The 13,603-nt window shown below is 39.6% G+C and overlaps 1 protein-coding gene and 3 non-coding genes across 4 annotated transcripts; 2 read left to right on the top strand and 2 right to left on the bottom strand.

Moving 5' to 3' along the window:
• Positions 1–1,168: 1,168 nt before the first annotated feature.
• TRNAC-GCA (transfer RNA cysteine (anticodon GCA)) lies at positions 1,169–1,240 on the bottom strand. The gene has a single exon. It is a non-coding gene; the product is annotated as a tRNA-Cys (tRNA).
• Positions 1,241–5,344: 4,104 nt separating this feature from the next.
• On the bottom strand, positions 5,345–5,416 carry TRNAC-GCA (transfer RNA cysteine (anticodon GCA)). The gene has a single exon. It is a non-coding gene; the product is annotated as a tRNA-Cys (tRNA).
• A 1,537-nt stretch (positions 5,417–6,953) lies between these two features.
• Positions 6,954–12,472, top strand: RPL23 (ribosomal protein L23). The gene is made up of 5 exons (XM_007429840.3): positions 6,954–7,033; positions 8,050–8,133; positions 9,306–9,434; positions 10,489–10,602; positions 12,343–12,472. Exons 1-5 carry the CDS (start codon positions 7,021–7,023, stop codon positions 12,423–12,425), a joined length of 423 nt encoding a protein of 140 aa, XP_007429902.1. The 5' UTR covers positions 6,954–7,020; the 3' UTR covers positions 12,426–12,472.
• Positions 9,101–9,234, top strand: LOC112540828 (small nucleolar RNA SNORA21). Its single transcript, XR_003084889.1, has one exon. It is a non-coding gene; the product is annotated as a small nucleolar RNA SNORA21 (small nucleolar RNA).
• Positions 12,473–13,603: the final 1,131 nt, after the last annotated feature.

Raw genomic sequence — 13,603 nt, 5'->3', positions numbered from 1 at the left:
GAAGGAAAAAAAGGAAGGGGAGGAAAACCCTAAACACGCAACTTGGATTCTATCTCCCTTCATGACTCTGATCTATTTCCTGATTGTGATACTACAGTTATAATTTATTTTATACAGCAGATGCTGTCAAAATGGAGGCTAGGAGGAGGGAACAGGCAGAAGACCAGAGATAAGGGAGCCCCGCAATCAGACCCACCCCTGGCCCTAAATCAGCGTGCTGCTTCACCCTGATTCCGATCTATTTCATGATTGTGATCATGATGGTGATGTTGATGAATTTTATGCAGCAGATGCGGTCAAAATCGGGCTTAGGAGAGAGCAGGCAGGAGACCAGAGAGAAGGGAGCCCTGGAATCAGACCCACCCCGTTCCTGCTGAAGTGCCACGATCGGTGGACATTTTCCCAGCCACCTGGTGGGGGACCGAAGGCACAAAGCGATCAAGCCACCGCAACGCCCTCCGCTTTGCTTATCCTGCAGTTCTGAAGAGCCGCCGCCTCCGGACGGACGCAGAGGGAGCCGGGTCGTCTGAAAAGAAAAGGAGGAGGACCTCGGGGAATGCTCTTTTCCTTCCTGCGCTGGTGATTGCTTTGCAATTCACCCAGAGAGTCGTTTTTACGACTTCACATGGACAACTTAACACGCCCCTAAGAAAGCCCAGTTCATGCATGTAAACACTGCAAGCGCTAAATCGCAGTCCGGAGGAAAGAGGATTGTTTCCTTTCGTTCTTCAGTTCGGACCAAAATAATGTCGCCCCGCTGCCGCCTCCCGCCCAGGGCAATTTGCTACGGAGATGCGGCGGCGGAGGCGATTCACCTAGCGGGCGCCTTTCCGTCCCCCGGCCTTTGCCAGCCCAGAGAAAGCGGCGAGGAGGCGGAGAGGACAAGAAGCGCGGTGTTGAGGGATTAATTATTTCCACTGTTTAGGAAGGAGGCCCGATCGGAGGCCGTAAAGCCCTTAGAATTGTATGCACGTCTCAGATCTCCGGAGAGTCCTGTTAGGCGACTTGTACACATTAGCTCTACGCGGCGTACGCAAAGCTGTTGCTTCGTCCCTAAATGTTCCACAAGATGGTTTCTGCGATATTCCTAAATTCTAGTCGGTGGGCATTACTGCTTGCTGTGGATTTTAAATTAAGTATTGAAAAAAAGAAAAGAAAAAAAGCGAACAGGGGGCACCCGGATTTGAACCAGGGACCTCTTGATCTGCAGTCAAATGCTCTACCACTGAGCTATACCCCCTCTTCCGCCTTTGAGGTTGCTACATATTTCTTTCAAGGAAAAGAAGTGAAATCAGAGACTCCATTTTACAATGAGATTGTAATGAATCCTGTCAATTAGTTATTCGGGAATAGTTCATTTTAAAATTAACATAAACAATTTAACAGTGAAACTTATTCTGGCAGTTTCACTATCTGCCTGAAAAACCCTTGCCTTTTCTCAGATCACAGATATATAGAGCTTTTTGCTTAGTGATGATAGGAAAGATCCATATATCACAGGATTTTACATTATATCATTTTGACCCAAGGCTGTATATTGTCTCCTTATTTATTCAACTTATATGCTGAATATACATTGAGAGAATCTGGACTGGAAGAAGATGAGCATGATTTTAAAAGTGGAAGAAATATTAATAACCTGCACTATGCTTGTGACACTTCTTTGATAGCTCAAAATGCAAATGATCCACAAGTTCTAATAATGAAATAAAAAATGGGATAAGGTTAAATATAATGAAGATGACTAATGGTAACCAGCCTTAGAACTGACAATGAAAATACTGAAGTGGTGGAGAGCTTCTGCTTTTTAGGCTGTCAATAAGTAAAGGAACCAGCAGTCAAGAGATAGACCACAGACTAGACCCAGAAGAACAGCAATGAAAGCCTTGGAAAAAATATTCAGATATCCTGTCTACAAAGATCAGAATCATGCAGACAATAGTTTTCCCTGTGAAACTTTATGGAAGCAAAATTTGGACTTTGAATGATCAGGATAGAAAGTGTATTGACATTTTTGAACTTTGCTATTGGAGAAGACTCCTGGGAATACCATGGATACCCAAGAAAACAAACAAATGGATCATTGGAAGACCTGCGGGAACAGGCTGGGGACAGATCACCCTGGAGAAAATGTTTGTGGTCATGAAGAATCAACACCAACTTGATGGCACATAATCAATCAATCCATCAGTTTGACTATTTAGGAAGGGCAGTCATTTAAAATATAACATCCCAAGATTGAACTTGAAAACTGGGAATGGATGTTGGATTGAAAATCTCATTACATATCCTGTAATGAATGCATAGGATTTCCTATAGGATTCTATAGGATTGGGCATTACATTGTAAAAACTGTCTGCAGCCTGGTGCTCTGAAGAAGCGTTGGCTATCAGTCCCCTGCCAGCATGGCAAATGAATGTGGTGGGTGGGTATCGTGGGAATTGTAGTCCAACACACATGGAAAGCATGGATTCTGGCAAGTAACAGCCTTCTGACATCTTAACGAATAACCCACTAATTACCACTGACATTTTCATTGGTCATGATCCACCTTGGATCCTTCAAGTGTAGTCCTGAGAAGAGAATTATATTTGTTGTTGTTCAGTCGTGTCCGACTCTTTGTGACCCCATGAACCATATCGCGCCAGGCCTTCCTATCCTCCACTGCCTCCCTGAGTTTGCTCAGTTTCATGCTCATTGCTTCAGTGATGCTATCTAACCATCTCATCCTCTGCTGTCCCCTTCTCCTTTACACACACACAGCTATTGTTGGGGTGGAGGAAGAAAATGAGGAAAATAATAGAACAGATAATGAGATGATGAAAATTATTGTACAACTGCATTTTCATAGTTTTTATACACATTCACCCTGGTTGATTAGTTTATGGTTCAATATGTCAAGTCAACACTGAGCTGAATAAACCATGTTCAATTGATCATGGGTAAGCACACTAATACAACCTACCTGTGTTAGCTTACAATCCATTTCAATGAAACGATGTTATCATACCTAAACTGCTGTTTAATTTTTGGTCAGTCAGTACCTAAGGTAATCCTTTCTCATTTCACCATTTATTTCCCTTGTCTCTCTTCCCAGATGTGTATTAAATCTTGTACTACTTGCACTGTTGATCTTCAAGCTATCATAGAATTTGCTGTACATGTTGCAAAAAACTAATTACGTACTATTCTGTAAACTATAAATACTCAGTACTGTATTCCAGTAACTGGAAATTGACATCATCTATGATAGATAACCTTATTTGTTGCTGCACCAAAATGCCACTTTTGTTCCCTCATATTCAATAAGAAACCAAGGATTGTTGTAGCTCATGGAATAACCTACAATTGATTTAGGGCCATTTAATAGAGTGGAATGAAGACCTTCAGCAGCTCTTCCTCAACCTGGTGCATTTTCATACTACTGTTTTGTAAGATCACCCAATCATGTGTCGTAATACTTCTACACTAATGAAAACAGAGTTTACTCATCACAGCAATAACCAGTAATTTTGTGAATTGTTAGAGCAGAAATGCTCCTCATACAGTTCAGAACATCACTAATTGGCCATTCTGGGTGGAATTAATGCAATCATGATCCAGGCCAACAATCTGAGAAAAACTATACCAGAATATTTTCCTCTTCTTCTACCTCGTCCTTACTCACTACCATTCTTTATAGTGCAGTGAGATCATCTTGGGAATTATTTTTTTTGTAAAAGATATGCAGAAACTATTTTATTTTTGTGTGTTTTTCAAATGCCTCTCTACTCTGTGTGCACTTGAGGTAATGTGCAAATCAAAACAAAAATATAATACAAAATGAAAGCAAGCAATCAACACAACCAGATCAGAGGAAAATGGCCCCCACTCTTTAGAGTTCAATTAAACTATGTTGCTTTAACTAGCCACCAAAAAGGCAATAGAATCACCATCCCACTGCAAGGAGGAAGTTTCACAACCAGCAGCTGAGGGCTTGGAAGAGATCTTCTTTTGCATAACCCAGATTCTGAGCAGATTATAGGCAGATGGACAAGAATCTTCCCTTGCTTTCACCTCATTAAGAGTTAGGCAACTTCCTTTTGAGATATCTGCACCGGAGGTCCCTCCTGAGTTCTTTATCAAGTCCCTTTTTTGCGTTTCTGCCCAATGCTCCCATCGCCATTCAAAAGGCTGCTCTTAGAACAGCATTGTCGGCCTTTTCTTGAGCCAAGCGCTGCTGCAGCTTGAATGGCACGTGGAAGGCTGCACTGCAGAACTGCTAGCGCTGCACAGAAAGATGTCATAAGGTTAATTACAGTGACTAAATATTAATATTCCTTTCAATTAACATATTTAACTGTTAAATTTTAAAATACATATACTTTGATCACATCCTTCCATCTTCTCAATTTTGCTTGATCCTTTAACACCTTCTCAGGTTTAAAATAATTATGTTAGGAAAACAGCCCCCCCACAGCCATATCTCATAATTACGGGGGGGACAGACAGGAGGAGGATATAAGGCCGCTTGGCGGTGGAGCTGGAGGGGCGGGGATTGGTTGATCAGCCCCGCCCCGCCCCCTTTCTTTTGCAGGACGACGGCGCTGCTGCTCTCGGTGAGCCACTTGGTGCTGATCACCCGGCATGCCTGCCACTCTCCCGGCCGCATGGACTGGATCGACCAATCCTTGTCCGCGGCGGAGGAGCACGTGAGCGTGCTGCGCGAGGCAGCGCTGGCTTCGGAAGCCGAGCGGGCTGGTCCTGGTGCGGAAGGCTTTCTGCAGGAGCCGTCCGCAATAGTGTTTCTCAACCTGAGTAACTTTAAGGCCATGCTAACTGGGGAATTCTGGGAGCTGAAGTCCACACGTCTTAAAGTTGCTCAGGTTGAGAAACACCAGTGTACAATTTGAGAGAGAGGAAGAGAGATGGAAAGAGCTCGTGTCGTACACGGCTCTCTGCCGTCCCCTATTCTCTGCTTTTCATGTAGCATCCCTGTTTGTTTGGCTTAATGTATTTTATCCTCAAGATGACAGAACTGCACCGACTCTCTTGCATCTGGATTAGTGATATTGAGACATACATGCTGGCGTGGGGTCGTGATTTGTAAATTTTAAATTGTAAATTTAAAATGATTTATAAGTGATTTGTCGCTCTAAAGCACCTAGAGCTGTATGTACGACACAGATCTCCCGAGATTCCTGTTAGGCAACTTGTATACGTTAGCTCCATGGAGGTTACATGAAGATGTTACTGCCTCCTTAAATATATCATGAGGTGGTTTCCGCGTTATTCCTAAATTCTGGTCGGTGAATATTACCGCTTGATATGAATTTGGAATGGAAAGAAAAATAAAAACACCTGCAGGGGGCACCCGGATTTGAACCAGGGACCTCTTGATCTGCAGTCAAATGCTCTACCACTGAGCTATACCCCCTCTCCTGCTTTTTGTGTTGATACAGATCTCTTTCAAGGGAAGGAAGCAAAGACACAAACCCCATTTTGCAATGGAATTGTTATAAATCTTGTTAATTAGTGCTTTGGATGCAATCCACAAATTAATATAAACTTTTTAACAGTGGAGTTTATTTGGCAGTTGAATTTTTTGTCTGAACAACCCTTGCTTTCCATCCGGTTACAAATATATAGAGCTGATTTTTTGCTTAGTGATGATAGGAAAAATTCATATATCACAGTATTTTAAATATCTATGATTTTGACCATTCAGAAAAGGCAACCATTAAAAGTGTAACTTCTCAAGACTGAACCTGAGAACTGGGATTGGATGTTGGATTGAAAAGTTCATTACACAGCCTGTGAGAAGGATGTGGGATTCCTTATAGGATTCTGTAGAATGGGCATTACATTGTAAAAATCATCTGCAGCCTGGTGTTCTGAAGACGTGTTGGCTGTAAGTGTCCCCTGCCAGCATAGCAAATGGACATGATGAGTGGGGATGGTGGGAACTGTAGCCCAGTACACATGGAAGTTATGAATTCTGGCAACAGTCTTCTGACACCTTAACAAATAATGCAGTTATTACCACTGACATTTTCATTGGTCATGCTCCACCTCATGTTCTTCAAGTGTAGGACTGAGAGGATAATATTATATATATGTACAGCTATTGTTGGGGTGGAGGAAGAAAAAGAGGAAAATAATAGAACAGATAGTGGAATGGTGAAAATTATTGTACAGCTGCATTTTCATAACATACTGAACCATAAATTACTCACTCACATGTAGCCTAGTTTGTTATACAAATTCATCCTGATTCGTTAGTTTATGGTTCAATATGTCAAGTCAACCCAAGAGTCTGAGCTGAGTAATCCGTGTTCAGTTAATCATGGGAAAACATGCTAATACAATTTAAATGCGCTAGGCAGCAATTCATTTCAATGTAAGGATGCTATCACGCCTAAACTGTTTAAAATTTGGTCTTAAACAGCTACTCCTCATTTCTTCCTTTAACCATTCTTTCGTTTCCCTCATCTCCCTTTCTAAATATGTATTAAATCTTGTACAACAATCACACTGTTGATCTTCAAGCTGTCATAGTTTGCCGTTTTGCAAAAGATTGACTTAGCTACTCTTTTTGAGACTATAAATAGTAACTGGACGTTAATTCCACACATGCTTAAGAGCACTTTTATTAGGATTCGAATCATAATTAAGATCAATTTTTTAAAAAATGACCGACTCATTTTGGATATGCTTTTTTAAATAAACTTAAGCTCGGTTACTCGGGAATATGCCCCATTTAAATCAGTGGGACGTTCCTTTGAGTGAGCATGTACCGAATTGAACTGTAGTAATTCAACAAAGTCTGAAAGTTAATAAAAAAATCCCTAAGGTCCCTCTTCAATTAAATTCCCCTTTAACACGAATTCGTTCTATTACTACTAGTTTAGGCATTTTTTTAAAGATGGGGATTATTTTATATCCGGTTTCCGGAGAGTCTCACGTGACATGGGTGCTTGGAAACGTATTAGTTGTCCCGGCAAGCTTTGCGCTTTCTTTTTTTTCCGCCTCCTGTCCAAAATGTCTAAGCGAGGTAAGGCCTGTTGAAGCGCGAGAAGGTCTGGGAGGGAATCCTCTTCCATCGCTCTAGTTTGGAAGATATTAGGGTCGCTCTAATCGAGCATTATTGATGAGTGAAGCTTAGCTATCTGTCGAGCTGGATATTTCCGAATACATAGCTAAAAAAAAATGTTTTTTGATTGTGGGGTTTGACGAAAGCGTTGCGGAGGGCAGGAAGGAGAGAAGTTGATTGGAACGCAGTAAACGTGTAACTTAGTTTAGCTGCGTTAGCACGATTCTACTATATTGTATCTGCAACATAACAGACGGTGCGCTCCAGAGGTGACTGTCATCATTCCCTTACATAGTATAGTAGTTGGAGGTCTGCCGTAATAATAGCAGACTAAGTCTTTTCTATGTAGTGACTTTAGCAATCAGGCTGCTGTTTCAAAAAGTTATAATCTATATAAAATGCACTCATATTTACATATTAGCTGTTTTATATTTTGGTTATTTTCTTTTGGTTTTGTGTGGGGGGGGTATTTTTTATTACAGTTCCTTAGGTTAGTATTTCTCAACTTTGGCAACTTTAAGATGTGTGGATTTCAACTCGCAGAATTCCCCAGCCAGTATGTTGGCTGGGGAATTCTGGGAGTTGAAATCCACACATCTTAAAGTTGCCAAGGTTGAGAAATACTGCCTTAGATCTTCGAAAGGACAAAATGAGTGATTTCTTCCTGCTGTGCCCATTTGAGTGATGATTGATATGCAACTTTACCACCTCCACCCCCTTTTTTTAGAACCACAGTGTGGAGATTGCATAGGCTTCATGGATCAATGGAGTTGTTGCATAGCTAATACAGTTTTTCAAACTGTTAGAACAGCAAATGTGAGTGTGAAAGATGAATACGTATGTGGGGAACAGTGATTTCCTAGTAGATGAAGGAAATGTTTACCTGATTTTAAGACTCAAACATCAAAACAGGTGTAGATGTTGCATATTTTGATTGCTTTAACAAAACTCTTCTTCATCCTTGACCTTTATAATAGGACGTGGTGGTTCATCTGGCGCGAAATTTCGCATTTCACTTGGTCTCCCCGTGGGAGCTGTTATCAACTGTGCAGATAATACAGGTATATCTTAATTGGGGACATTTGAAAAAAATAATTCTGGACAAGCAAGTCTTGGGGTTTTCTTAAAGCATTTTTACACTGCTCTTTAGCCAGAAGGGCTCCAAAGAGCAGCTTACAAGTGATTCAGGTGGTGTGAGAAAGGTAGGTGGGAAAATGCTAGTTCTAACATTAGTCTCCTGAATGCTGGGTGGGTAAATATTTAAGCTTTGTGGATAGCTGCAACATTTATGGAAGGAGATAAGACTTAATGTTTCCTCTACTTTTGGATTATAGAAGATATTTCTGGAATTGGATGTGGGAGCTTCTGTTTCTCCACCAAGAAATACCCTAGGTGGTAAACAATGTACTGTATAAATTAAGAAACGTCCTTTAGTTCAATTAGTTACTGCAAAATCTAGGTCAATAAACATCTTATTCTTAGATTGAAGTAAGTTTTTGTAGATTATTTTTACTTTCCATAGAATGGAAATATTTCAGAATGTGGTTGAATTTGAGCTGGGTGATGTTTGGGTGGCTTATTTTAGCGGAAGTGGAAAATATACAAGTTAATACTTGTGAGAGTTACTTCTTAGTCTCAGTATCAGTTATCAAAACAGCAAATGTGTAAACTGCCCTCTTCTACACAAGAGTTGGGCAGCCAGCCCTCTGCATAGAAAGAGTAAGAAACTTTTGTTTGTGACAGTTTAGAAATGTGACAAATAAAGCAGACAAGTTTTGCCATTTTAAAATTGCCCATATATAGGTGTTTCATTTGAAAGTAGCATGCTTGCTGGAATTCTTGTAACTTTTACCTACCTTCTAATATGTAATAGAGTTTTTCATTCTCTGGATTAATTTACTACTAGGAGAGAAATCTGACATTACCCCTGTCCAATTCAGCTGGAAAGAACAATCCTAATAAATCCAGTTTGGAGCCATAGCAGTCATGCTAAAAGAACAAGTGACTCAAACTAAAAACAATGGGCTTTCCCTTCAAAAAGCACTTGTTGGGTCTGTTTTCTAGTGGCCCAGGGAGTTGTCGTGGAAGGGTAAAAAAATAGCATTACTCTTGGGTGAGGTGACAGCTTGTGCTGTTATGCCTCAATCGGTGATGCAACAAAAAATTGGAGAGAAAGTCTTTTTAACTTTGGCACAAAGTATTTATTAATAGTGATGATTTCTTTATTTCACAGGGGCCAAGAATCTGTATATAATCTCAGTGAAAGGAATTAAGGGGCGTTTGAATAGGCTGCCAGCTGCTGGTGTGGGGGACATGGTAATGGCTACTGTCAAGAAAGGCAAGCCGGAGCTGAGAAAGAAGGGTGAGCGATGAAAGAAACTGGATGTATTGATTCACAGCCTTGTTTATATTACTTTGGGACTACAAGTTAGAGAAAAGCAGTTGGAAGAAACTGCTGTTAAGATCTTCTATTCATTATTTATATCTAACAATTTCAGTATTAAAAGTAATTAGAGGTAGAGGGTTGGATGCAGACCCAGTGATCATTGGAGTAAATCCATTGATGGGATCTAAATTAGTCATGACTTAACTATAAAGTGTTTTTGCCCTATGTGATTAACCTCAGATGGAATTTAGTTTGGGTTTATTTTAAATTAAATCATTAAATCATTGACTCAAATTGTGTTTCCATCTTCTGAATTCAGATATTCTGCAAAAACAGATAGTTAGTTTTCCTTTGGGAAAATCAACCTAGGCTAATATATCTGTGTTTGTTTTAGGAGAATAGATTAATTTATGCCAGAATAAGGGAATATAATTTATGAGAGCTACACTCTATTCAGTGATGCATATGTATTCTATCTTCTTCAGACTACAACTCCCAGAGTTCCCAGCAGTATGGGAGCCAGCTGAATTGTAGTCCATAATGAAGGTACCAGGCAAGGAAAGACTATTCTGTTTTCCAAGTTGCACCAAAAAAAGCTGAATAGTGTTTGTAATAAAATAAAACCATATACTATACCATAAAGTTCTGCCTTTTAGAAATCTTGTTTGAGCACCAAAACCATGGCTAGAGGCTTGAGAGATGATCTCTCCAGAGTTGAATATTGTTTAAATTCTGTTAATTAAATGGCACGTGTAAGCATATACTTAATCACTGCTGATATTAGTAAAGCATATAAAATTTAACACTATCTGGAGCGTGGTTTTTTAAAATTTTCTGTGATATGTAACCATTTTAAAGATTTTACCTTTTATATTCTATGCTGCCATGGCATGTATCTTGATAAGGCAGACCTGATTGTTTTTTAGCTGCAGCATGTCCTTCTTTATAACTGAACTCTAAGGAAACTGATACTTGATTTCAAATCCAGGTGTTGCATACTTAACTACCGATTCTGAACTCTTTTTCATAGTGCATCCAGCAGTAGTGATTCGTCAACGGAAATCATACAGGAGAAAAGATGGGGTATTCTTGTATTTTGAAGACAATGCAGGAGTGATAGTAAACAACAAAGGAGAAATGAAAGGTATTGTTGCTGAGATGGACCAAAAATTTAAAAAATAACATATATTTTGCTTCTAGCTAAAATCTTCACTGCCTGTGTCAGTAGCTTATCCCAGTGAGCTAGAGAATTGTAATTCACAGGATAGTTATTTATCAGTCCTTAATAGTCACAACTATAGAGAATCTAGATGAAATGAACTAGCTGGATCTCTTCCAATCTGGATTCATGCCAGGACATGGGATAGAAGCAGCATTTGTTGTTCTAATGTACAACCTGCTTAGGGACTTGGAGGGTGACAGTATGTCCTTCTTGGTTGACTTTTCAGTCTTTTTTGATCATCATTGACCATGGTATGTTACCTTAGTCATTAGTAATGGAAAATAAACAGTTAAGCCTGTGGTTGCTCCAACATGAGACGTCTCACGGCTCAACTCTTACCTGTTTCTATTAAGCTTCTGTAGGAAGCTGGGAGAGGTCATCCATTGGTTTGGGATGAGGTATCATCTGTATGTGGATGATACTCATTTATACATGACTATTCAGATTACTGAAGATGCTGTAGAAATACTGATCCTGTGTCTGGAGATTATAAGGGTCTGGATGGGCCCAAACAAGCTTAAGCTGAATCCCAACAGACACAGTTACTCTTTGTCCAGAAATATTCTGGCTTATTGACAGTTCTAGCTGTTGCTCAGGATGGAGTTGCCCTCCCTCTGAAAGAACAGGTGTGCAACTTGGTGGTCTTCCTGGACTTGGAGCTTTGCTGGAGAGCAGGCAGGAGCCATGGCAGTCTTTGTCAAGCTGGTGTGTTAGTTGCAGCCCTTCCTGGACTGCAGTATGGTATACATGTCCCTGTCTCTGGAGACAACCTGGAGACAAGATGGTACATAATACAGTAGCCAGGATCCTAGTGAATGAGTGTCACTACAGCAATGTAATGCTGATTTTCTGGTCACTACATTGGCTGCCAGGAAATTTCAAATTGCTGGGTTTGGTCTATATGTCAGAATCTGCATGCTCAATTCCCAAGACCAGTAAATCCTCTGGACTCTATTTGTTTCCAGCAAAGATTTCTTTATTGAGAAGCAGCATACAGCATCCATAGATAATTTGCTGAGACTGACCCTCCCCGGCCAGGGCTCTCTTTTTTAACCCCCCTCTATTCTACTTTTCCTGCTTGAATTCTTCACGCCTATTCCCGGGTCTCATTCGTTCGACCTTGCTGGCACCTCTAGCCGAGATAACGGTTGCACCTGGCATTTGTTGTTTATTATTCTCCCTCCCTCTGACTTTTATGGCAGGAACCAGCAAGCGGGTATACAAATCATGGTTCTTGTCTTAACTAACATTTTAACCTATTAGCTATTCATCACAATTCTACATTTTAAGCATACTTTCTAACAGCCTTTAAATGGTAGCTTGCGCAGGTCCTGACACTATAAAGCTCCGCATGGCTTGACTCAATACATCTGAAAACTGTCTTCCAGATAACATTTGCTTGGTCCATGTGTGTAAGCTAGGAGGAGATATAAGCTATCAAAAGGATGTGGATGTGAAGGCAGTCCTTCTCTGAAGTGGTCCCGTTGCTATGGAATGACTTATTGAAATGTGCTGGGCACTCTCCTTAATCGCTTTCCTTAGCGCTATAAAAATAACTTTTTTTTTCCAGCAGACATTTAGTGATTGATCTTTAGTACTGTTTTTATGATGGTGTTGGGCTGCCGCTAAGTAATAGTTTTGATTTTTCTTTATTTTTTCCAGGCTCTGCTATCACAGGCCCTGTCGCCAAGGAGTGTGCAGATCTGTGGCCCAGAATTGCTTCCAATGCTGGCAGTATCGCATAAATATATTTTGTTCTTTGTAAAAATCAAATAAAAATGGTTGGCTCAAACTTCTGTAATGTTAATATTTTTCATATTATAGGGAAGGAAGGAAATAGGCATTCTGAATTGGTTTGGATACTATTAACCACAGAATATTGAATCAGAAAAACTCACACACTGCTTGATATGCTGATTGAATAAACCTTGGTGCAAATCTGTTTTGATAGATTTTGTAGTTTACTGAGTATCCTTGGGCTCGGATACATACTTTCAACGTAACAAGATGTTGTAAGGTTAGAAATAGGTGAAGGAGAACCATATTTGTGTAATCTTACTGTTCAAAAGAAAGGAGAGGTAAACCATGACAATCTATGCCCAAAAGAGGGAGTCACAACAATGTTGTCTGGCGATGCGCTGCTTCTGGATATGCATTTTTTAATTGACTGTAATAAAATATAAAGTTCTATAGAATTCTATTAAGTCATTTCCATTATTTTATGTGTATGTCAGTAACACTATTGCTGTGATCCACTAAAGACAGGTTGCAACCCAGCTATGAATCCTGACTCCCCAGGTGAATAAATACATTTTTGCAGAAGGCATATCCCCAGGTTGTACAGTACAGGCAATGACAGTGCTGGCTGGGCTGCCTTTTCACCTGTGTCAAATGTGTTTATTGCAGAAGAACGTTGTTAAATACTGAATAAAGTAATTCAAATTGTATCATTTGAGCAAACTAAATGAAAGGAAGTTTAACATAGTTGTACCCACATGATCTTTTTTTAAAATATTGAGCAGCTAACCAGTATAGGATAATAAAATTATAAATTGGTCTTTATTCACTAGAGACTATCAACACTAATCCTGGATTGATACTATATATATATAGTATCAATATAGTATATATATTAGTATATAGTATCTAATAATATTATATATATAGTATCAATATATAGTATATAATAGTGTATATATATAGTATCAATCAATATATAGTATCAATCCAGGATTAGTGTTGATAGTCTCTAGTGAATAAAGACCAATTTATAATTTTATTATCCTATACTGGTTAGCTGCTCAATATTTTAAAATATATATACACACACACTGTGTGTATATATATATGCCCCTGTTCACAATGCATTGATTATTATAGTGTACAGTATATAATCATTGAAGTGTTTTAAATTAAAGGAGAA

Source organism: Python bivittatus, unplaced genomic scaffold, assembly GCF_059951505.1.
Source record: "Python bivittatus isolate LINGU-HERP-01145 unplaced genomic scaffold, Pbiv_v1 ctg000410_np1212, whole genome shotgun sequence".
NCBI lineage: Eukaryota > Metazoa > Chordata > Lepidosauria > Squamata > Pythonidae > Python > Python bivittatus.
The sequence above is the reverse complement of the archived record's forward strand: the minus strand, read 5'-3'. Positions and strand labels throughout refer to the sequence as shown.